Source organism: Sipha flava, unplaced genomic scaffold, assembly GCF_003268045.1.
Source record: "Sipha flava isolate LNK unplaced genomic scaffold, YSA_version1 71_pilon_pilon, whole genome shotgun sequence".
NCBI classification, from domain to species: Eukaryota; Metazoa; Arthropoda; class Insecta; order Hemiptera; family Aphididae; genus Sipha; species Sipha flava.
In genome coordinates this window covers 794,871-822,221 of record NW_020273611.1, presented here as the reverse complement: position 1 = coordinate 822,221, position 27,351 = coordinate 794,871, and the positions used below count along the sequence as shown (strand labels likewise).

The window sequence follows — 27,351 nt, the reverse complement described above, 5'->3', positions numbered from 1 at the left end:
CACCCCCGCGGGCCCCGTTCCGAAACGATTGATCAACCGTTTGTTCGGTTCGCTCTCATTGCTCCAATCGCTTTTGGCCACGACGGACGACCGCGCTCGACCGAACGTCGTTCTGATCCGCTGCCGCCCGCCATGGACGACCCGAGAAGATTTGTGAACATCAACTTGAGCGTAAGTCCAACACCCGTTTGATAATTCGACAACGGATTTTGAGATGCATAATTATTTATTTATTTTTTTTATTTTTCACATTTCAATCGTTGTCGTTCTCTCTCACACGTTTCGTGATTCATGATTTATTAAATCTATTAATATTATTATCCCGTGTGATTTCGTTCCGTAACAATCTCGAGGCGAGACGCAATGGTGCCGATTATCGTTGGGTAGGGGCACGTCAAACCGGTCCGAAAACATAATGATTTGTACGTTTGTACACAAGTACCCGGGATGTACCACGTATCGTTTTTCTGATTTACAACATCAATAGCTTTATATTTTCATGATGTGCCGACTTTGGAATCGCTAAACCCCAGACCGTAGCAAATTCATGAGTTGTTTCTCTCACAATTGACACCGCAGTGTTAGGGCCCTACTAAAAATGCCTCGCCCCACCAGTAGCCTTAGACATAATAGGATAGTTATTTTTCATAATCAGAAAATAATAGTATTTGTTCACCATATGTAATTTAGATTAATGTACTGCCGTATTATATTTTATGATAATTACATGGCTTTCAGTATAATGTTGATAAAATCTACACTAAAAATGCTTTTTGGAACTGAGAAATCTTGAAAAACATAAGTTATTTTATAATGAAGCGACAGATATTTTTTAAAAGTTTGTAATATTACTCATCCAACTGCAAAAATTAAACAAATACCAAAAGGGTTAGACAAATTTGTATAAGAAAAAAAAGCACTAAAAAAAATTTAGATCTGGAATATTCTATTGTATTTTAGACGCAATAACAAATGAGTTGGATAAAATGTTTGGTGATAATTTTGATATAATAAGCTGGGTAATTGCTCTATTTTAATTTAATTAAATTCAATTTTGAGTTTTAAAAAAAAAATTTTAACATATGACACCACACTTATTTTTTCAAAAGATAATTTGTTTAACATAGTATATCTAAAATAGAATTTAAAAATATTACAAAAGTCCATGAACCGTTATGAAACAAAAAATAATTTAAAATTAAAGATGTTATCCTATTTCATAATTTTCTTAAGAAATATGAAGACTTTTAGAAAAATAAATTATGTACCATTGCTAAACGATACCTGTGCCAACAGCTGCATGTAATCGTAAATTTTTATATGTAAAACGTGTAAAGAGTTTTTAAACAGTAGTTTACTAACCTTATAAGTTTAATATTTCAATCGAAAAACGTGAAACAAAACCATAAGGTAAATATTGATGAAATAATGAACAAGTTTTCCGATACACACGAAAATTGCAGAATTATTTAATCGTAGTTTTATCTTAGTGTTGTAATCATTTTAAATTTTAAAATTTGGTAATTAGTTCATAAGTTCATGCTAATCATTATTCTTTATTATTTTCTTTTTTTTTTTACTCAAATCTAATTTTTTGTGGCCCTACATTATAATTTTTAGCCTCCTAAAAACAAAAATCCGGCCACCGCCACTGGCAAGACGTATATGGAATGAGATCGATTTATGTTCGTTTGTTGCACATTTGGCCAGGATTTCAAAGTTTCCAGAAATATTGTATTTAATATTATATTATTATATTTAACACATAGATGTACGTGTACAATAGGTACGTAACATTTGAAAATTGTCTTGTTCAAAACGAGCGTCGTTCATAATCGCATACTTTCAAAAACAGATCGTCGTTCAAAACCGCACATTTTTATATCTTAATCCCACATATGTCCGCCAAATTAAACCGTTCAATACGGCACACATTGATATGTATCAATAACGTATATATTTATCTAAAATAACATGAGTGCACTTCGAGACCGGGTGGGATCATTCGCTCGCTGCGCTCGCGCGGACAGTTAAAAACGAAAATATCCCCCGATCTGCTATGCAACACCACCCCAAATAGGTCACAGGATAAAAAAAACGATTATGAGTGGGAATCATATGAAACGGTAACGTGAACCGTACATACAAAGTATGTAGGGAGAAAGAACTGTTAATTAAATGTGTGCGGTTTTGAACTATCGACCTTTCAAATTTCCCTTTTTAACAATAGAATAAATGTGTGCGATATTGAACGATGGTTATGAACGGTAAGTGTGCGGCTTTGATGACCGCTGTTCAAAACGTTTTCGGATAAAAAATTTTTTACAACATTTTCTTTTTATTAAACTAACTTTTAATTAACTTTTTGAACAACGATTGAAGTACATTGTTACCATTATAATAACTTGGTTTTTCCCGTTTAACTTAAAGTACAGTCAAGGTATGTGAAAAAAAAATAATTATAATCCAACATTATTGTCATGACTTGACTCATTAAAATTAATTGTTCTCTTAAGTTGACCACATTTGTATTTGAAAATTCTGTTTTAAACACAACGTTTCAAACCATGTCAATAATATTTTTTTCTATTATTATTATTTATTTTTTTTTTATTACTATAATAAATTAACTTTTATTATAAATTGAAAATATTACACTGTACAGTTTAAATTGTAACCATTACTTAAAAATATACGTATAAACTTAAAATATTAAAATATCAAGCGTTGAAATCAATTTGCGTTTTACGTATTTATCGTACTAATAATAATGTTAGTGAAAGGCAATAGTTGTGTTATATCTAACATTATAGAGTATTTATTCAATGAATTCCTTTATATTTATAACAGTTTTGCATACGATGAAGTGCGTATAATTACATTAAACTAAACTCAAGTTTAAAACATTATACTCGTATCTTACAAGATATAGTTTTAAATAATCAATTGTTAACCATACAATTAATACAATTAATATTCATCGTTAACCTACAAAAACCATCGATTAATAGTAATCGGTAAATTAAAAGTTTATATTTTTAATAATCGTAAATAATATACATATGTTTTTCGTATATATTTTGAAAACCAATACTATTTGTGATTTTCGTTTTTACTCCATCGGAAAAAGAAGTTAATGAAAATAGTCGTTGCGGTTACACCGTTTGATGTATTGGGTGTTAGTAATCTAGCCACGATAAGTAGTTTACGCATATACGAGATGATTATTTGTACAGCTAAATATACGATAGAACTCCTCCAATCCGTCACCTTCGTGATTGAGTGCGTGTTCGGAACGCGAAAAAAGTCGAATTATCAGAGTATACAGAAACATTTGAAGACAACATTTTATCAAATTTATCTATTCAATTATTTTAAATATTATTTTTAATTACATACATATATTAAATTAACCTTCCAGCGAGCACGCTGTTGTAAATAGTACAACAGTTTTATATTTATTTGTTTATTCAACTTATATTCTATTTTTTTTATATTTTTATATTTTTTATCTTATCGACGGTCATGGATATTCCTCCGAAATGTTATTTTCTACGTTTTAGACTATTTTTGAAGTGTTTCAGTTCACTTTATTGCAGACAATTGATGAAGTATTTATAGTGTTGTCGCAAAATACAACACATGCCATTCCGTATACCTACGCCAAACACAAAACGTGTGTACGTTCGGTGTACCTGAGTTATTATTTAATAATTTTTATTTTTGTGTGGTTATAAGAACAAAAATATGTAAGGTATTATTTTATATTATTATGTAACATATACATTTTTATTTTTTTTTACATTATTAGATACTAGCTGAATTACCCGTCGTTGCCGGGTTTAAGTATATAAATGTATGTAACGTGCCAAGATTAAATTTTGTTAAATCTATTGAAATTTAAATTAATTAAGATTTTTGAAATAATATTTTATTTATATTAATTTAGTTTTTAAGATAATGATTATTATCATAACCTATTCGATAAGTTATAGCTTACAACTACCTGAACCTCTCTACAGTTTGGTATTCTGTTGAATACATATAGCATCTCACTTCTCCGAATATTTTACCTTTTGTCAATAAGTTCATGGTCTTTTTGACTTTTAACCGAAACACTCTTGCAATTATATCATGTCGATCATATGATCTTTGACCGGGAAGTAAGAGCTCTTTTATCTCGTCCCAGCGAGGATTACATGTAAAAGTAATAAAAAAGTCAGGACGACCGTAATATCTAATGTAGGTCATAGCATCTTGTGTTCTTTCGTGCATGTACCTTGGCCTACCAGTAAAAGTTGACGGGAGTATAACCATTTGGCCTAACTGATTAGCTTCTATGTCTTGTCGTCCAATCGCATCTTTTAAATGAATATAACTATCTGCACGCAATTTGGCTTGGTTGTTTTTGATGTAATTTAATCTTTCAGTTTCAATTTTGGCATATTCATCTACCAAATATTGACTAAAAAGAGAACGATAATTAACTAAATAGTTGTCTTCTCCTTCTCTGACCATTATTCTATATGAGTAAAAACTTGATGCAGAGACAGTTTTTTTAAGCGGTAACTTGGTTTTTGGATCGCGTTGTGGTATATTGATTGCATACCCATCATCCCCCCCAACAAAACATTAAAGGATACTGTAGTGCATATTATGCTCGATGTATCTCACTGATACGGTGAAGTGAGTTACTTCGGTTTTCGAGGATGATGTCTCTTCGATCAAACTGCTGATCTACTAACACTAAAGCAACTTCATTTGCCGTTGGTGCATTATACCTGCCTCTATGTTCTTCTGGTGGTTTTTTATCTGCATGTATTACAACTTTAAATGACTCTGAAGGAGGTATTTTATCTATGGTAAATTATAATGATCAATTGTAAATTATGCGGTGGCATGCCTAGTAAATTCAATGAGTTTAAAAACTCTGTTGGATAATTTACAACTTCAGTAGCATCGCAAACTGTATCTAGATTTGTATGACACCAAGTTTTCTGGTAACAAATTTTGTATCATGAGATTCAATTCGTTGACCTCCACATTTTTTGCTACTAAAATTGCTTTTTCTGCCAGCCACTCATGATTTGTGTATTGTCTGTGTACACTGCGACATATCTGGTCAATGAGAGCATCTTGCGAATAAATGATTGTGCAGAAATCGTTCGGTAATTTTATACATCCCGTTTCATCTGTAGTAACTTTCCCATCTCCAATATCTAACAATTGTTTTGAGAATCTTTTGCACGCAGCTTTTTTTGATTGAATCGAAATCGAAGTATCGAAATCGTTCGCTATCTATCTTTATATATATTTCGACCATGAATTGTTGACAAAGCTTATGCATCGTAAAATAACTTAGTCCTGATCACGTCTAATCATCAACCGATATGCATAATAATTTTTTGAACTAACATTCTTATTTGTTTTGGCACCTGTTGCGGGATCTTTTTGTTTAATATTTATGCAATACCCGTCATTTACTACCAAAAATAAAATTAATAGTTTTTAAATAGTTTTTAATAGTTTTTTAATAATTTTTTAATAGTTTTATTTAATATAATTCATTTTCAATAGCGCAGTTATCGACCTGGTCAAAAAATATTAAACCGATTTCAACCATTTAAATTCAAAATTTCGAAAAATCCTTTCTTAGCGCACGTTTACATCATAATAGCTATCTTTATGCCAAATTTCAGCCAGATCCGTCAAATGGTTTGAGCTGTGCGTTGATAGCAGTCAATCAGCTTATTGTTTTATATATACAGATAATATGTACGATTATCACAGCATATTAGAACTGTTGTAAAATTTGCAACGCGCGACTACTCTTGTTTCAAATAGTGGTGCGCCCGCTGGAAGGTTAAATAAATAAAAAAATAGATAAATAGTAATCTGGAAATTAATTTTATAAATATATCTAGCTACACAGTATAAATTGGGAAATCCAAATGCACTTATTTTTTTAAGTATTCATATTGATAATACTATGTTCGAATCAACCGGTATAGCGAACTAGCTGATGGCGGAAATAGAGGTTCTACTGTAATGAAAAAAACAAAATGAAATAAAAGTTAGATAATAGTACAACAATGTGATATCAATTATCAAAGATAAATTATGATGTACCAAACAATATGAGTGTCAGTGGTCGATTTTGAAACTTAAAATATTGGAAAAATCGCGGTACAACACCAAAAATGTTACATGGACGTTTGATCGAGTCTCAAGTCAACGAAAAGGATGTACTGTTCACAATCTTTTTGGATGATATTTAAACAATAACATCCTGAGAGTAATAATAAACGTGGACAGTTTTGAAATAATCGTTTCGTTTTATTTATTCGTTGCTGTACAATAATATTATTTTTAACCCCTCATAGTCAAATGGTAAAAACGGTATTTTTCGATGTTATAAAAATATTTTGGATAAATACATTAAATACATCTATAACCGTGATTTGTGCTGTATGTAGATCACCAGTAAATAGGGGTGGGGTCATCTGTTTTACCATCGCAACTTGCCGGTGAATTGCACAGCGTACCAACGCGTGGAAATATTACGCGATCATATTACCTCCACGCCGTATAAACGTAATTTCGTTGGTACTTCGGAAAACTTTGTATACATAGAAATATTCCTGCCTGCTCTTGGTCCAATGGCATCCGATTTGAGCGATACTCCGCGAGATGTGATTGAAAATTGATTTTTGCGATCCCGTGGTAGGTACTCTTGGCAAGCGATTGATTCACACAATTTTCACCCATAAGGTGGAATAGGCGCCCGCCTTAAGGCCTCACTCATTTAAAGAACCCTGTGAAAACGGAAAACTATATTTTTTTTTATTTAATAATACCTGTATTTTATTTATGAATTTACAAGAGAAAAGCCATTATGAAATATAATATATATTAATTTGTAGGTGTTACATGTAATAATAATAATAATAATAAAATAAATCAATAAACATTATTTTATTAATATTAGTTGGTTATTATTAAAGGTGTTTATTTTAATTATTGGATAGTAATGTTAAAGATGTATGTAAAAAAATAATTTTGTAGGGCCCAAAGTTGTAATTGCCTAGGGGTCCACAAATGTTTGACCCGGCGCTGTTTCTATCTATTCGTTTCGAAAGCCCGTCCCCTAAATGCGTAACCCGCAACGGAACGAACGATGACGCAAGTGCGAACACGTAAGGTTCGTCCGGGGGAATAGTAATATACGTTCGGGTTAGTGACGGTTTTTAGGGGAGGCAAAGGAGCGCTCGCCCCCTTAGATTTTTTTTATGTTAACTGTTATATATTGTACGTTCTATTGTTTTCACGATACATGTTCAAACTATTTTTTCGCATCAGCATGAAACATTAAATTGATAACAATAGACAAATACACCGTTAGCGGAAGTTTGACAGACCCACAACTAGAATTAATAAGGTTAAGCTAGTCGTGTTTGATCGGGGTTTTTCAGAATTTAAGGACTTTTTATTATATTTTACGTTCCAATAAAATTAAGCTATTGAGATTATGAAATAAAAAATGAAAGTTATGTCATTCATAATAGAAACATAAACATAATGAATTTTTCTTCATTCGATACATGTAATCGTAGGGGGGGGGCAAAAAGCTGAAAATAGCCCCCCTTGATGTTATATCATGACCGTCACTGGTGTGGGTAGGGACGTACCGCACGCGCGTTGCCGTTGTTCGGCAATCGAGGGAACCCTTTCCGGGACACAGCGCGGGATCTAGTGCTGAGTAAAATCTAGAGTACACTGCCGTTTGCTTTTCAGACGAACGAACTGGTGTCGAATCAATCGATCGATGAGAACGGAAAGACCGACTCCAGGCGCGCCGAGGGGCTCACGATCACCTACGGCATTGATGACAACCCGCCGTGGTACTTGTGCATCTTCATGGCCCTGCAGGTACGTGGCAAAACGTGTTGCTATGACCGCCGGCGACGGGGTAAAAACCATGATGTTGGTGTACGTTAAACATCGTTCTCGGTTCGCGAACGAGTAAATATTAATCCATCTTTGGGATAAACGACATGCGATAACGAGTCACGGCGAACGGATCACAATATTTTTCATTACCCCAATTCCCTCTCGCAACGTACACACGTACACGATTTTCCACGACAAACAATCAAGCACATTGTTGCAGCCGACTGACGCCGAAATCCGTTATTTTTACGTTCTGTCTTGTTATCACCGTCTCAACGTTAGTTGTGCAATTCACCCAATCGACAAAGTCTAACGCATTTTTTTACCAACGACCATTGTGTCCCTTAAGTCCGGGAACCCAGTCGTCTAATGTGATCTGGGTGCGCCGGGACAGGATTTAACCGAACAACGACGACGTTTCGTCAGACAATTCGAAAAGCTATCTCCACACCTCCGTGTTCAGACGACGGTTCGGTATAAACACTTCGGATCGAACATTTCGTGCCTTGAAACGTTCCCCCTGGTATTCGACATTAGGTATTCGGTATTCACCGATTTTATGAGTTTCGAGCCGACGAACTACATTGCAGAGAACTGATTTGTTTGCACACATGGTAAATACGCTCGAGTTAAGCCGTGTTTTGTCGATCGGACTACAACTGATATTGCGATTTTATTCGATAAACGGCCGTTCCATTTATCCGGCCCCTGGAGACGATCAATGATAATAGATCGAAAAACTCGTCGGTTCCGTGGGTCATATTTTGTTTACGTTTTGCAGCATTACCTCACGATGATCGGAGCCATCGTGTCCATCCCGTTCATCCTTACGCCGGCACTGTGCATGCGCGAGGACGATCCAGCCCGAGGTCACATCATATCCACCATGATATTCGTAACCGCCATAGTGACGTACGCACAGGTCACGTTCGGTTGTAGGTATATACCGTTTATGAACAACGAATTAATGAATAGTGATTTTATACGCTCGTCGTATATCGTAACAAATAATGTTGCAGAATTATCACGATTCACAGCCAAGGATACAGTAGTATAAAATATCAATCGTTAACTAATATGTATATTAGAAAATAACGCAAACGGGTTTTCAAAATGTTTTCTAATGAGTTATCTAATTCGTATGTTACGTAAACTTAAAATCACTTACAGCCAAAACTAGTAACCGATTCGGTAGTTCTATATATTTATTTCGTTGTACTCTAGGCTGTGAATCGTTACAGTTCTTTATGTAGTTGTCTGTTGTAGTAGGGCACTAAGATTGTCATCATATTAACCGTTTAACGACGTAGCGCGTTCCTGGTTGACTTGAGGTGATTGTGAAATGTTAGGTAGTTAATAAACACAACGTTTGTATTTTGAAGTAATTTTAAGTTACAATAATTTATTAACACCATAAACAATGATTCAAATAAAAATAGCTCACTGTCGTTTAAAAATTACTAGTACCTACTGGTGATGACTAAGTACGATGTAGTGGTGACAAAGTTCACGACGATAAAAAGTTTAACAAAGAGTGAACAGCTAGTCTAGAACTGTGACCATAAGCGTGCGCATGGGATAGTCAGGAAGACACTTGACTACTCTGTGCACCTTCCCTCCCTCACCAAAATATTCAATATTATCCCCATAATAAATAACCATATTATGTTCAACCGCTTCGAAACGTTCGTAAACGGTAAATCCGTGTATAAGAATATTGGAAAAATATAACCATTAAGTTAAATGAAGTTACCTCATCCAAATTTGTTGTTAATATTAAATGCCAATGTGTTGTGTATGACTACCCTGCCAGTAATTTATTTCTGCGCACGCTTATGACTGACTACTTTCTGTCTATAACTAAGTGCTCTATTCGTATTTATGCATGTTCCAGCAACAACGTTTGGTAACACGATGTTAAATAAAATGTGCTTATTATGGAAATACTATGCGGTGTTCTGCTGTTTACGTAAAATGTGCTATTCAGCGGAAATCAGAAAAAAACATATTATGTTTTTTTTTTACCCTTTGACCTTCTTATTTCTGATGACGCATATTCTACTCGCACGTACGCCATACTAATTACATAACTGCATTGATGCATTGAAATAATGTAATTCAACTGTATTTTAGGTTTATTAAAATAATTTAAATAACGTATACGTTAAAAAATGTGACTGACATTAAAATACGAGGTATAGGTACTATAAACCTCGTTGGACATCATCCGTTCTTCTTCTTCTTGTCGTATCGGACATCATTCGTTGACCAACATTGATTTATTTAGTCGTCGAATAAACGCCAAACGGCAGATGGCCATTTGGTGCGTGGGTACATATTGATAAAAGATATTTAAAACAAATGAAAGCAAAAATAAAAGCGAATAAATACACATATATTATTATGAATGTAGTTTATTACTTCGCTATTAAACGTGTTCAACATTCCAAAGTATGAAAAAAATAATTCGTACCGTTTTGTTTTAAAGTCTGGCAAGACCTTCAAAATACGTTTTAACGTCATTAAAATATGTAGACAAAAAAATATGCAAATTACACTTAAATATGCGTTTAAAATATGAATATTTACATGAACATTTCCCATTGTATGTATATATATATATATAAACGTTACAAATAATGATAGAAAGAAAAATAATTGTCTCGGTTGATGGGTTAATCTACTTTGTTTCATCAGTATAATGGTCGTTCTAAAAACATATTAAACTACATTTGCAAGCTAAAAAGTTTTTTAAAAAAATCGTATTTCAGATTCTGAAAGAAGCGAGGAATTAATTGCAGGTTTTACCATGATGTGGTTTTTTATGCTTTTTTCAAAAATTAAACTACTGGGATTGACTCGGTTATCAAAAGAAAGGATGGTTTATAATAGGAAATGGTGTCTAAATGGTGCATCCATTGGGTAATTTTTTTAATTTCTCTACAGTGTTTTAAATTATAAGAGAAAATTTACGAAAAATAACAAAATAAAACAGTTACATTTACTGGATATGTATTTATTTTATTTATTTTAAACTGAACATTCGTATTTTTAAATTTTTATATTATAATTTATCTGTGTCGATTGTTTAATTGTATGGTATATTATTAGATAATTTCCATTTCAGTATAAAAATAATAAATAATATCTGTTTTCAACAAAATCTAATTTTATTGTCTTAACTCAAATTCTCAAATTAATCCTATTACCATCAGTCTTTAAAAATTATTTATTTTTTTTTTTTGCGCTATTATTATATTTGAATTAATTATTTTTTCTAAGTTTTTGTTCGTAATATGCTGAAAAATTATTTTGATTTGTACAAAAACGTCTTTAAAATGCAATACAATGATTCTAACATACAATCTTCTTACTTATGTGTAGACAATTTTTGAAAATCTTGAGTCACCCTTGATTTTTTTTTTTTTGTAAGTGCTTGAATTTTCTTACTATGACGAAATCGAATACACCAACGAATTTCGATTAAGAGGACGTCACACTCGTATATGTTGTCTATCTCTGACACGTGCAACATAGCGAATTTGCGTTCAGTGATTCAAATGCAATGATGTCAGATTTAATATTAAAGTAAACTGACCTATTATAATACTTTATTACATTATCTATATTTTGTTGATCAATTTTTTCCGATATTTTAATTTTTAAATTAATTATGAGTTATTTTAATCGTAATACTTTATGTATTCGTAATTCGTTTAGAAATTAAAATGTCGGGAAAAATCGATCAACAAAACACAGATAAAATTCTTCCTTTTACGTCGGATTATAGGTCAGTTATAATACTAACATAGGTACATTTGAACTACTGAACGCAAATTGTATATATTGTACGTTTGCCAGACGGAGACATCACATACGGATGAGGCGTCCTTTTAAGCCACACTAGTTATTTGGTTGCCCAAAAATATTGTATGCACAGGGACTTTAAATATAAATTGCATCGTGTACATATAATAATAATTGTTAACAGTCAATATTGAATTAATTTAATCAAAATTCAAAATATATTCGCACATGAATGCGATATTATATTTAAACCCTTCTTACTGTTGCGCTTAACAATCACAGGAATAATTCAATTAATTCAATAATTAAATTATTTATCCATATATCATTTTGAAGTAATAGACAATTGTTACCGTTGAATACATTGTTCTTGGCATCATTTAATTTGAAGTAGACAAAGTGAATATCAAAAGTTTATAGGACAAAAAAAACCATTTATTTATTATAAATTAAAAAATTAAAACTACGATGTAACGTGGACATAAATTATGTTTACATTAAATGTAACCACTAACAGGTAAACAGGTAGTACTGAAATAATAATGTTTCGTATGGTTTTTAATAATTGTGTATGTTTAAATGTAAACATGAACGGAATTCCTGTTAAAAAAATGAATGATTAACATTCGAAAGTGTTTCGTGATTATAATTAATGCTACTCCGTTTATTTTATTAATTTCGTGTTACTGACGAAAAAGAAAATTAAAAACAGTAAGCTAATAGGTCGTGCTATCACGCAAATGTCGGGAAACGACCGCATTAACAATTGTGTTCTAAATTATATTTTAAGACCTGATAGACTTTTGTTTACTCGGTTCACACTCTGTCTACACTCGTCTCGAGCGATTCAAAATAATTCGCGAACAAAATAAATGTATACTCATATTGGTTATTAATTTTTGGCGCAAAATCCCAAGACCCTTATTGTACGATGTCATAAGATACGTTTTTTTTTAGCACTCGTACTGTACACGTGTATTGTTACACAAATAAACGGTGCGGATGAACGGCTGGTACAAAATTAACGCAATACAGCATTCGCTTTGCGTAGTGAAATGTACGGTTCGTTATGGTATTATTATCATAAGCGACGTCGTGCGATAACTATACACAATAACAATCTAATACGGCGTATACGACTTAACCGTCTGAATTACTATGTAGGTTAATTTATCGATTTTAGTAATGCGATGCGTTTCGAGTACGATTCTCTTGTTAACCGCATCAATGCCAGTCGCGTAACATGTAATACAATTTACGTTTAATCTTTTTATTGTTGTCTGTACGGGCGCGCGTATGGTCCCAATAAAGATATCATCGCGATTAAAAAAAAAAAACAAATGGTTTAAAGCACATTATTTGTTTTCGGATTAAATGTTATAATTATTGATGGATAATCAGGCGATAAATAAGGGCATATTCTGAGAGGTAAATGTACATACATCATGCAGCCGGTGTTTATTCGACGTTGAAGAAAAAATCAAAATCAAAATCGCGTAACGAGTATATACATAATGAAATATATAAAGACATTAAAAATATTACGCACAAGTTGCGATGATAGTTGATACGAGAGTTTTGGTGGGAATGATATTGTGGAGATAGATCCCCATAACATTTTTTTTTTTTTCTTAAAAATAATCCGTAAAATTGATATTTCCTTTAGATTTATTATAAATCAAATAAAAATTATAACAATAATGATATGAACTAAGGATTTATTGTAGTATATTGTTGTACTGCAGTTGTGGTAGGGCTCAACTGACCACCAAGCCCTTCGCGGCTTATTTTGCAACATTTTTTTAATTTTAATCCCACCATTGTTATATCTCTAGAACGTCATTGCAATGTTCTGCGAATCCATGGTATTAAAATATAATATTTCACTGAATACAATACAATTGGCAAAATGTTACTGACAGTTAAGGTTTTTGACGATTTCTCGACAGGCTGCCGATCGTGCAAGGAGGAACGATATCGTTTCTCGTTCCGACGTTGGCGATTTTGAAACTACCGCAGTGGAGATGTCCTTCGTCGGACGTTATCAATAACATGAACGCCGCGGAACAAGAGGAACTATGGCAAGTGCGAATGAGAGAGCTTTCCGGTGCAATAGCCGTATCGGCTTTGTTTCAGGTGTTCATCGGATACTCCGGTAAGTATCGGTAACGGGATTTACAACAGTAAATTCAACAGACATTAATGTAATTGCAGTAGAACCTTAATTATCCGAACCTCCATTATAGAGACCCTCTACTATTCAAATGTTTTTTTTCGTTTCGCGTATCCGAACGACAGTGCATAAAACATCAGGATAAAAAGGATAAAAACGATCGCCCTATTCGACGATTAACCTAACCTCCTGCACGACTCGTAAAGCATAACGATTGACGATTGTTCACCGAGTGCACGATTCGCGTGGCACCCGGCTTAACAGACAAGTGCGGTCTTGTAGCGTCTGACAATCGCAACACACATATATGACTCGTTTATTCGTTTACCTCCGGAACAACGGAAATATACGAGTATATCACCGTGGCAAGAGAGGGATGCGAGGGATGCGCGTAACGAGCGTTTCGATCGTATGCGAATACCGGCGGGTAGGATAAAAAAGTTCGGACCGTCGAGCACCGCTAACCGCATAGTAATTGTTCCATCGTAAAATCGTGACCGACAGTACGCTCGTCCGCAGCGCTAACGGGTCCGCGGCAATACGATCGACCGTTGTAAAGTTAGTACGACCACGGGGTTTTGCGTTTTAGGGACTTTTCGATGTTTTTTTTTCCTCCAGCACATTAAAACTTCTTGGTGGTCCGATCTCGGTCGGCTCTGCTCGACATGGGTTTGACCCAACGGCCCTTAACCGACCGCTACTTTCAGGTCTGATCGGCAAGATAATCAAGTATGTGACCCCGCTAACGATCGTCCCCACCGTGTCGCTGGTGGGCTTGTCGCTGTTCGAAAACGCAGCTGAATCCGCCTCCAAGAATTGGGGAATATCCATGGGGTGAGTGGTGGACGCGGTGTGGCGACGGCGCTACGTTACGGGTGCGCAGCAGTGTTGTACGAGGTCCGATCTTCACAGGGCTGGTGAGAACTTTCGAGGGCCCCGGGGCCGATCGGTTCCAAGCCACCTTCAATTGCACTCGTTTGATCAAGATATACGTACTGCTTGTAGAGATGGAACTAGGAATTTTCACTCCCGGGGAAAATGTTAAAATTACGCCCTATATAGACCAATAATCAAATACTCTTCTCGGGAATTTTTTTCTAATAATTAATATACAATCATACTTATTGAATTTTAACCTAATACCAGTATTTAACATAGTTAAAAATATCAAATTAGTTGTTAATAATTACAAAAATTGTACCCTCTAAAATATTACGCCCGGAGATGAATACCCATCTTCCACCCCTTAGTTCCGCGCCAATAAAAATATTACATGAAAGGCTGGGTCCTCTCGGACGTAAGAGCCCCGGGTCTCCCTACCCCAACCTCTCACCGACCCTGCCGATCACCGTGGTGTATCGGTTCGGCCGGTGAAGATAAACCCGGTGATCGCGTGTAATCGGTTCGGCTCAGATCGATATTGCAATGAAAATACCGTTTTTCAACACGATCCTTATCCAAACCTTTTTATAACACCTGAGAACGAAAAGCTTTAAAATGTCATCTTCGTGACGTAAATCGGATCTTGTTTCACAAATTCTCTCACGTCTTCCGAGTATCTGGTGAAAACTATTTAAATTTTGTTTCAAGCATTCAGTAGACAAAATGTATACTGCTTAGCTTCAAAAGAGTTGTTTTTTTACCTCGTGGTGTTTTAATTGCATTTTGATTCAAATGATTTTGTTTCGAACCGTCAACCTCGAAGGAAATTATTATTCAATCTGACCGAAATCATCATAATATTTTCCTAACCTGATTTGCGGTTCATTTCGCTCTAATCTTGATCTGAGCCAGAGGTGGCTTCTAAAAATGATCTTTTCCTCTAACTTTTTTCTGGTATTCTCGTCAAGGTACAGTTAGTCTACCTCCCATATTTAGGTTTAGTGCAACTTCGTGCGTTCGAATCGTCTTTGATCCAACCTCTGAATCATTCCAATTCGGCCATACCTGAAAGAATACGGACCACGCAGAACACTAGTGTGCGCTTTACGCGCATGACAATGCACTACAGTCCGAACGTCTTGTTACACATACACACTGTGATTGTTTACTATTTCGTCCGTTTAACATTTTATTTTTATTTTTTTCTGTTCCTTTCCGCCATTAGTACGATAATTCTGTTGACGCTGTTCTCGCAATTCCTCGTCGACGTCCAGATACCGGTACCCACATACAGCAAGACAAAAGGCTTCACAATGGTCAAATTCAACGTGTTCCAATTGTTTCCGGTAAGCCGTACATAACCACTGTATACAAGCCATATACCTACAAAAATTATTATTACTCTTATTATACAGAGTGTTTCGAGAAAATATATCCGATGCGATGTCTTTGCATCGATGTTGCATCGCGATGTCATCGCATAATGAAATTAATCAAATTTCGTTTTTCTTTTTTTTTTTCAAATTTTTTTTAAAAACATTATCTTCAGAAATATTAGGCAATGAATATATCCTAACCGGGAGCGTAACACAATTGCACAGATATTACCTTTTTTTATTTAAGCAAATACAGCACGATTGAGCACACACAAATATTTTATACTGTTGGATTTCAAAAAAATTAACAAATGTCCTATAATTTATTTATATATATTTATATAATTGTACTAAAGTGTATTTAATGTAAAATATTTTACAATAATAATAATAATATTTTTATAAGTTAATAAAATTCAAACAATTTTCCAATATCAATAATAACATAACACGTATAGTCAAAAATAAATAATATTAAAATACAACATAATTAAGTGTCAAAAAACAACAACAAAAATAAGAAAATAAAATAAAAATCAAGTTCATATAACTTTTTAGCACAAAAAAGTGATCCCAACATCAATAAATAATAATTATTATTTAATGATATATCATTATTTTTATATTTATTCCACATACCTGTTAATTATAAATATTCTTTCTTCTTGTTCCTTACGTTATTATTAATATTGAGAAATGTTTTGAATTTTATCAACTTGATTTTCGTTATAATTTATTTCTTGTTTGATGCACAATTAATATTTTCGACTTTATTCATATTATGTTGTACTACTAAAATATACTGCATTAAACGCATTATAGGACAAATGTTAATTCCTTTAAATTCAACAATATAAAATATTTGTTTGTGCACAATATCGTATTGTACCGCTTAGCGAAACACTCTGCATACTCGTTGCCCGAAGACAGAAACAAAATAATACCGTGGTTTTCGGTATTTTTGGCCATGCTGTTTAGGTGTTGCTGACCATAATGATAATGTGGATACTGTGCGGGGTGCTCACTATGACTGATTACTTCCCGGTCGGACATCCTGCCAGAACTGACGTTAAGATTCGGATTATAGGAGATTCGTCGTGGTTCCGAATTCCGTACCCCGGTAAGTGAATGACAATTATGACAGCTATGTAATTTAACATTATTAGTATTATTTAATACGGTATCCTTTGTGTCGATCTAAAACGTTTTGGTATGAAACCAGTTAGGTGTAAATTTAGCTCCATCAAAATTAAGTACCAATTTTTTTTTTTCTTTCATTTATCAGTCATAGATATATATGAACAACTTCGTTTTAAATTTCTAAGATTTTTGGTCAGACCAAAATTATACTATCGACATTTTATGAAATAAAACTTGAAAAAAGAAAACATAACATTTTCAATTATACAATTGTACAATCTAAACAAATTTAATTTACAATACAATTTAATTATACAATTATACAATTGTACATAAAAAACTCAAATTATTAAATTTTATGTATTTTTTTTTTTAAACTTCATCTCGGTTTTTCGCATTTACTAAGAAAACTATTGAGAAATTCGTTAAGTCACATACTTCAAAGTTCTAACCGGACAATATTTTCTATTATAAATTACTAATAATTATAATGATCTAAGCTATACTTCCGGTCTAAATCGTGCTCACAGATATAAAATATAAATACTCGTATAATGTTTTTTTTTTTTTTTTACAAAAAAAGGGTGACCTTTTAATCACAAAATCCTACAGTTTCGTCGGTTAGTGTCTCGACGAATAAAAAAATATATCCTTTATTGTGCAAGTTATAGGACGGGGGGAAAAAGAGTTGAGATCGAAAAGTAAAACGAGGTTTTACGTCTCCGTAACGAGCACGTTCGCGCGATTCAATATATCACGTCTAACGCGTCGGTATATTTGCAAAATCACACAGGTCAATGGGGCTGGCCGACCGTCAGCGTAGCCGGCGTTGTGGGCATGTTGGCCGGCGTACTGGCTTGTACCGTCGAGTCCATAAGTTACTATCCGACAACAGCAAAAATGTGCGGTACGTATGAAATCTTATTACAACGTTTACCGTCATGATTATGGCTGAGAATCGAATGCTCTCAGCGAAACCCTAAATAAATGCCCACGAAAAGCGTTTTTATTCCCTGCAGATTCTAAAAAAAAAGAAAAAATGCATTAATATTTTTTTTTTACATTTTTCTACTACCTCGGTAGACGAGAGGTAGCAATAATCAACGTTAGACGTTTTGCGCAGGAGCTCCGCCGCCGCCCGTGCACGCCATCAACAGAGGGATCGGTTTCGAAGGACTCGGGACGGTGCTCGCCGGACTTTGGGGAAGCGGCAACGGGACGAACACGTTCGGCGAGAACGTCGGCGCGATCGGCGTCACCAAGGTAAACGACGACGGTATTAGTGCGCGCGTCATCGTTGCGCGGAACCTCGTCGGATGGACCGCGATCGTGAAACCCACTCTCTTGTTCCGTACAAAACGTCGATCGCGTTTCACAAACGTACGATAAATACATATGTTGCGGACAATATGCGGAATACCGGGCAATTCGAACCTCGGATATAAATAAATAATTACAAAGTTTTTTTTTTTTTTGAAAAGCACGAAAACTCGACTGGTCAATCGTAAATATCAATTATTGTTCATATATTGTTGTCCGGATTATATCCACACAGATGTATTACTTTTATCGATTCGATATGAGAAAACAATATATATGTATAAAATAGAAGAATATAATCGGTGTATATAATTATAAATGAAATATATATACTATAAACACTACCTGTTTATATATTATTCTATTTTAAATCTACTGTTTTCCCATATCAGATTGATAAAAGTAATGTCCGTCGAAACGATCAGACAACACAACAATACATGAGCAATAATTGATATTTACGATTAACCAGTGGAGTTTTCGTGCTTTCGAGAAACTTTGTAATTATTTATTTACACTCGAGGTTCAAATTTCCGGGGCAAGACCAAATTGCCCGAGCAATGTGTACATTGCCCAGTATCGGTACCGTGTTGCCCGTCACATGTACACTGTACAGCTCGACGGTAGACATTATGAACCGTCGAAAAATTTGTGATTTCCGATCCGACATGACGTGCGTTACGAATGATTTCACGTAGTCAGCTTCGATTAGATTAAAATATTACTTTAACATATACCACGCGAAATAATTACTATATTCGTATAATTATTATAACTATTGTTGTTAGTATAATTATGTTCCGGTTCGAAAAATGTTGTTTTGAACAATTTCAAAAGACTCGAAATTCGAGTCAACATTAAAAACGTGTTGTGTTTTATCAGTCGTTTTAAAAAAGTAATGAAACACGTTGACGTAACACAACTGATGTAGTCTCTTTGTGTTAGTTGATATTCAACAAACGGATTTTCAAAGAAATCTGTTAATTATTACATAAAAAAAATAACTCAACTACGTCGTTTAATTGGAACTCAAACACGCGTTACATTGTAACGTTAGTACAACCGTAAAGAATTAAATCTTCATTCAGTAGACTACCAAGACTCGCAAAACTTGACGTTCTTGTGTTGTCCGAGTTGGCTCAGTTGCACTCGTTCGATACCTCTCTTATCTTTGCGATAAGCGTTACGTATACGGATACATTCGAACGTACGGAACAATAACAATTTAGGTTACGTTTTCGCTTAAGTGCGTGCGTATCATTTGTATTTATTGATTGTTTTTCGTGAATCTCTTTGTGTTTGGAGTACTAAATAATGAACATGATACAAGGACAACCATTACGATGTTTTATCGTGTTGTTACGTTGTCAACGTTCAAAAATATACATTATTTTCGAAAGCGCTTTATTGCAATCTAGACCACTACAATGAACCAGTCGAACACCGATATCATTTTTATTGAATTTTATTGTTTTAATAACATTTTACATTTTACGACATTGTACTTAGACTTAAAGATATTTTAATCCATAACCGACTCGTACTGTACGCATGTTCTTATCGCATTTGGCGAACCACGGAAAACTATATTATATCGATGTACAATTACTTATTATTATTAATTCGCTCGTAAATGTATTACTTATAAGTGAAATAAAATTAAGAAAATTAAAAAAATTAAAATCAAAATTTTTTTGAGCGTCCATCGTAATCGTTAATAATGTATCATTGGCTTCGGACCTTTAATTATTCAACGTTTTATACCTAAGCTAAGACCGAGCTTTGTCTACGATCCGTGTCGGCAACAGTTCCAATAAAATTTACTTAATTTCGTTTTTGTCGTAAATATTGTTTACTTTTGTTGTGAACAAAATCGTGCCCGCTGCAAAACCGTTGTTAAAACGGAAAAGCTCATATCGTGTAATTGCTGCGTTCGACGCCATTAGCTACCCACGAATGGATGATCTCACCCGGATTTGAAGCGACGAAATCGTTGAGCTCCATGCACGGCAGATCACGAGTGCCACGAGCAAGCTAAGAATATAGCCATATACGCTACGGGTAGTGCAGTCGCCGTTAAACGAACACCCTAAGATGCCGCGAAAAAAAATAAAAGAAAACACAACCAAACTTGCGCAACCAATCCACATGTAAAGCGATATTTTTCCGTTTTTCCAGATCGGCAGCCGGCGTGTTATACAGTACGCTAGTTTACTGATGTTGATCCAAGGTATCATCAATAAATTTGGTGCCGTCTTCATTATCATCCCTGAACCCATCGTGGGAGGAATGTTTTGCATCATGTTCGGAATGATAAGTGCATTTGGTAATAATATTACGAATATATTGCATATTCAAAGTCTAATCAAAAAATGATCGTCAAATAACACGATAGTATATTATAATTTAGCAAATCGATATTAATAAACTGTATAATCTTGCAGTGAATAAAATATCATAATGCACTTATGGAATGCTTCTCGTATTCTTATTTTCGTGCTTTGGTATGCGAAAACACTCAAAACTGTTACACTATACGATTCGGATATTTGACGATCATTAGCATTACTCTTTTGTTACTTTTGTGTTTATTATAATTATTATGTTTAATTTATTTGAATTTACGATTGTTTGATTTAATAGGATTATCCGCTCTGCAGTACGTTCAGTTGAACTCGTCGAGAAATTTATACATTATTGGATTTTCAATATTTTTCTCATTGGTACGTTTACAAAGTCCATTTTTAAATATAATAATAATTAAAACATACCATATTGTGTACATACCTATATTATAGATTGTGTCGTAGATTTTTTCACAGTCACTGTAGATTGCAATTAAAATACATTTTCATACATATTAAAATAATGTTTAAAATTATGAAAAATACTGCAATAATATATTGAACTATTTTTCCCGCGTGTAATCAGTGAGGAGACCAATTAAATACATTTGTGTCTAGACCAAAGGTGGGCATTACATAGTTAAAAAGTTAAGTTAAGTTAAACAGTTAATTTTTTTGACTTTGATTTTAACTAGTTAGTTTATTTTCTAATAAACTTTTTAAATTATCTAGATTAACTGGAAGTTGAAATAACTTAGCTTTTTACAGTTGATTTAAAAAGGATCTATCAAAATAAAAATGTTTTAAATTTTTCGTTTATATGTAAATATTAATTCAAAAATTAAATAATCATGTAAAGTAAAATGGTCGCATACACTGTAAATCAGATGTCATATAAGATTTTGTAGATTGGGGGCCCACCTTTGAGTATTGGATTCTGGATACAGAATGTTATGTATAAAGAATTTTAACTATAAAGATAAAAAATATGGTAGTGAGTAACCCCTCGATGTATATTGTACAATGTCAAAGTATTTTTCAAACACTTCAGCGCCACTGCTGTATATTATGATAAAAATTTAATAAAATTGTTTATTATAATTTATGAAATAAATCTTTCTAAAGAACAAAGTCATTTTTTATCTATATCTACTTACTAATTAAAAAAATAGATTAACTTTTTTTAAACTGAGTTAAGTTAATACTTTTTTTCTTATTAATTTATAACTTATCGAGTTAAATTTAAGAATTGTTAACTGTTAACTTTTAACTTATTGATCTAGTGTTCTCTTAACTTAACTTAACTCGAGTTAATCATTTTCATTAACTTGCCCACCTTTGGTCTAGACAAAGATAAAAATAGGCTCAACTTATGTTATCTTTATAAAATATAAAAGACAATTCATCTAGATAAAAAGCAGATACATTTATAAAAAAAACAATGATTTTGTATTAAATTGTAAATATAAAAACCAAAAATAATTTTTTCCTGAATTATCAGGACTATCACGTATAAAATATTTTATATTTGTTTAAGGCGTTTGAAATGTGTCTCGATTTTAAAATATTTTATTTGTTAAGTATAAAAAAAAATTAGATAAAAATTTGATAATACACATTCATTTGTGAATCTCATGTTGACGCTTTCCGTGGTAAGACCGATCGTGTCGGAAAACACTAACAGTTATTATCGGTAGGCGGGCAGTTACCCTTTGGCCGTATAGCGCGTCAAGTTATTTTACAATTTATTAATATATACAATTACGAAAATAAATCTGCTCCGCGTGGTTCATAGGATTTATTTTCGAGAAGATGTTAACAGTTCTTACTAAAAAAACAGTAAACAACAACAATGATTTTTAATTATTATCCATTACCCAAAAAGTTATAATTGTTGTTATTATATATTATTGTTCTTGGTGAAGCTTACAGATTTGCGCTAAATAACAACTACATTTGGTCAATGCTCATTATGGTATAAATGTGTGTCGAAATTCTGGAAAACGTATGGGTACTCTTTCAATCATATTAATTTCACTGGATATTTTCATTATTGAATATATTTGTCGAAGCCAACTGGTGATGCACCGAAAAATCCCTGAACCCTTGAAACACTCGAAATATTAATCAAAAAAAAACATACATACATTAAAAAAAAAATAACTAGGTAAACAAACACTGTAGAGAACTAAAGTGTTCATCTAAAATAGATAAATAGATACGTTTTACGCTTTTACCTAGACAATATAATATACAATTAATATTTTTATCTAGATAAGTCTCAAGACTGCGCACAATGACATCAGATCATAAACAATCTGTAGAAGTGTGACGAAGATTTGATTATTCGATATTTTTGCAATCAATTCTATAATTATATACAGTATATCTACAGTAAACAAAGTTTTTTTTGTATTCAAAAGGGGTTATTTCATCGCGTGTACAATTAAATTTCAACAACATAAATATATAATCGGCCTTTTCGATTGCATTCTACTGCACCACGTCTTGTCCGTTGAACAAATAACAATAGTAATATTTTCTTTTCAGAATGAGTTTATTCGATATCTTGTCAACAGTTGAAACGCATGCAAGACAAATAGCAAATGCATAATGTAATCTAATTTGGTTTCGTTGTTTCAGGTCTTACCGAAATGGCTTATTGCCCATCCCAACGTGATCCAAACTGGTAACGAAATCCTGGACAGCGTATTGACCGTTATTTGCAGTACGAGTATTCTAGTCGGAGGCATGATCGGATGCTTTTTAGACAACACCATACCTGGTACGAAAGTATCGCGTGACAATATGTGAAAACAGTTATTTCCTCGCTGTGTCATGTTTACCGGCTGTGTTTCTTTTGACAGGCACTCCGGAAGAAAGGGGCTTGATTGCCTGGGGAAAGGAAATGAATTTGACCAGTGCGCCGACCACGGGCGAAGAGTCCAGTACGTACGATTTTCCGATCGGCATGGAGACGTTAAGAAAGTAAGCGTTCGCCCTTTTAGTTCTGATGATAACTTATAACACACCCTCTACACCCGCGTACTTTTGGTTAAAAACAACGGTGTCTAATCTTACCCCGAAATTCGTAATCCGACTTTGGCTTTTAAAACAGATATGAGTTTCTCGATACCGAGGCATTGAAACGTTTTCGATTTTATTTTAAATAATTGTCATGAAACTTGAAAAATAGAAGTTTTTCAAGAAAAAAAAATTTTATCTTACGGAGAATTTACGTTCGAAATTCAAAATTTAAAAAAAAAACTTTGTTACTAGAAACGTATTTTCGCAAGTAGAATGTTCGAATTTTGTTTATGGTTTTCATATGAGCGCTATCGAATATTACAGATAAGGATATTATAATTAGTATATAATATTGTGTAGACAAAGACATACAAACTCTCATTCTCATTAATGAGTGCACAATTACTAATACAAAATCAACATGTTTTTAGAACTTTCCTATAACAACATCGTTTCTAGCGTAGTGATTCTTAAAACTTAGTATTAGGTTTGTCGCGAAAAAGAGCCACCTTGTCACAAAATAAATCGTTCGATAACTGATGGCTTGCGGCTGTAAGTTGTTAATTGTTCTATTAATAGATAGATCTCGGTGAATTCATCGTGAGCTATTGATCACCAGTGAATTTATAACTAGTAAAATGGGTTAATTTATTGATGAAATAATTCATCGAATTAATTAATTAACAAAAAAAAAAAAGAAAAAAAACGATTTTGAAAGTAATACAATTATAAATCAATAAAAAAATATAATTATAAAATTAGTTCTAATACAGAAGTTGGAAATTATTAGCAGTTTCTTTATTAGGGTCTAATATTAGGCTTCACATATTTTAAAAATTCTTTCTGCACCCTCTTTGTATTTTCGTTTTACGCCTATTGTGTTCCAATACAAATTGTATGGATAAAAAAATAAATTATTTCATGATCAGTTTACCAGGCGGCTAATTTTACCCGCTATCAATTCCCGTAAACAGAGTTGGGCTAAAACAAATCAAAATGATGAATAAAAAAAAAAAATCATGAATAACTACTAATTAATTTGTGAATAGAGAGTAATATTTTATTTTAAATAATTTTAATTGTTAATGGAAAATGAAAATAATTCTGAATAATAATTCAACTTATGAAAAAATTAATTAAATAAATATTAAATAATATCCAATTTTCGTGTAACAAAATTTTGATAAAAATATAATTTTCATAATAGCATAAAAGCAAATAATTATAATAAAAATGAAATAATAATAGTAAATACTATACAAAATTAAATTTCAGCACTTACAATATGGCTAACATCAAGTTACTCGTATGTCAGACTTTATATTAAATAAATTACAAAAATGTTACTAAAACAGTAAAACCCTGTGTGCGGAATAATAACATGCCGATATCGAGTGCTAAACCAGTTGGATTAGCCCCTCGTAGATAAAAATATTATTTATGATTTTTGGTTTTGACATTTTCGATAGTAGATAATATAGCAATAAAAAAGAAACATACAGGTTTCAATTTTTAACATAGTTGGAATTTTAAATCATCTATGAATCATTTGAGATAAAAACGACTACGAAGAATAATGAATAACGAATAATTGTAAAAAATAAAAAGAGGAATAAAAAGAATCTAGAATAATCAAATGAAAAATAAATGAATAAAGAATATATTTTTATTTAAATAATCAATGGAACGATTTTTTATTCGACTAATGTCCAACTCTGCCCGTAAAGCGTGTACCTTTCATTACAATTTATAGTTATGTGTACAGGTTTATAAATGATGTATCGCATTGCGGGTAATCGATTGATTTGTCTTCTACTAAAAACATTTTAATCGTATTATTATTGATTCTTTCGTACATTTTTCAGAATGAAATGGACGTACTCCGTTCCGTTCTTACCCACGTACAGACCGAAGACACATTAACCGCTTTCTGTGCTCATATCGTACACATTAGTGCCGTGCTGTCAAGAAGCAACGTCCATATTGATCGCTATAATCCTTACCGATCATGAAAGGCCAAAAAAATTATTATTATTTTTTTCCCCCACCAAACTTGGTGTTTAGATTGTGGTAATGTTTACCCGAAAATCCAATGCTCTCACCGATTATTCCGGTTTTCTTTTGTTTCACTTGTCAATGCACGTAGTTAACAAACGAACGCATTTAAATAAAAATCGTGTTCGTTCGAAATCGTAATAAAATAACTACAGATGTGAACGTTGATTTGATTTTTTTCGTTTACCATAATGTTATACTAACAGATATACTACCCGGTAAAAAACAAACTAATTCAAATATAAATATCAAATTCTTATTGTTATAATAATAATTAAATTATAACCAGCTGCATGATTCTGCCTCGCCCAAGAAATATTTTTCTTATTAAGATTAGATTAATTGCTATTATGATGAAAAAAAAATAAAGAAATTAGGTTAAAGAAAGCGCACAACGTCGTCTATTCTAATAATAAATTATATATATTTATTTACAAATTAAAATTTGCATATACTACGATGAAATAATTATAATACAAAGTTTAACATTCAACATCTATAATTAAACGAATGGTTGAGCAACGTTGATTTGAAAATATAATTTTACTAATAATTTTTACCATAGTTTCATGATAAAAAATGTTCGTAAATCGTGATAATGTACTCAATATTTTAAACAAAAAATCTTTATGATACCTATGAGCCTTCATTATTATTTAACTGTTCAAAAAATAAATATTTGAATAATTTTTTTACACAATCAATAAGTTATCAAGTATACGATGGCGATTAGTAATGTTGACAAAGCATTACCTTTATTTAAATTATCTTTAACTTGTGTGTTCAGCGTCAACAGTAATTGAAAGTCAACTAAGGCAAAATATTTCGCAGCTGTGTTTAAATGCTTTGTCATTCTAACGACATGAAAATAATAAAAAAGATTAATTACATTTTGTAGTTACTTAATATGAGCGCATACACTACGACTTTTCAAAAACGAAACTAGAAATTAGATCAACTTCAGGACAGTTCGAAAAATTAAAAGGTTTACGCAAAGAAGAAACTTTGTACACGTAAAAATGTTTAGCAAGTAAACTTTTTTTCCAATTAGCAGACTGAGCAAAATACAATAAACTAAAATTACAGCGAAACGAAAACGTAAAAAAAAATTATGTTTCATTATAATTATGAACTACAAGGACAAGAGAAAAATGTTTGAAGTTCTTGTGAATCCTTATCATTAAATTTATTAAAATGATTGTATTTATTGAATAATAATTACAACGGTGTTATAAACGATTTATATTTCGAGAATGATAATGAGTATGAACTGTGT

At 32.7% G+C, this 27,351-nt stretch overlaps 1 protein-coding gene across 1 annotated transcript; it reads left to right on the top strand.

The window, feature by feature from the left end:
* Positions 1-63: 63 nt before the first annotated feature.
* On the top strand, positions 64-26,237 carry LOC112692240 (solute carrier family 23 member 2). Its single transcript, XM_025566847.1, has 14 exons — positions 64-171; positions 7,795-7,929; positions 8,732-8,889; positions 13,707-13,912; positions 14,638-14,764; positions 16,038-16,158; positions 17,167-17,308; positions 18,122-18,235; positions 18,452-18,591; positions 20,827-20,974; positions 21,292-21,371; positions 23,637-23,778; positions 23,861-23,981; positions 25,886-26,237. The coding sequence occupies exons 1-14, from the start codon at positions 133-135 to the stop codon at positions 25,941-25,943; spliced, it is 1,731 nt and encodes a 576-aa protein (XP_025422632.1). The 5' UTR covers positions 64-132; the 3' UTR covers positions 25,944-26,237.
* Positions 26,238-27,351: the final 1,114 nt, after the last annotated feature.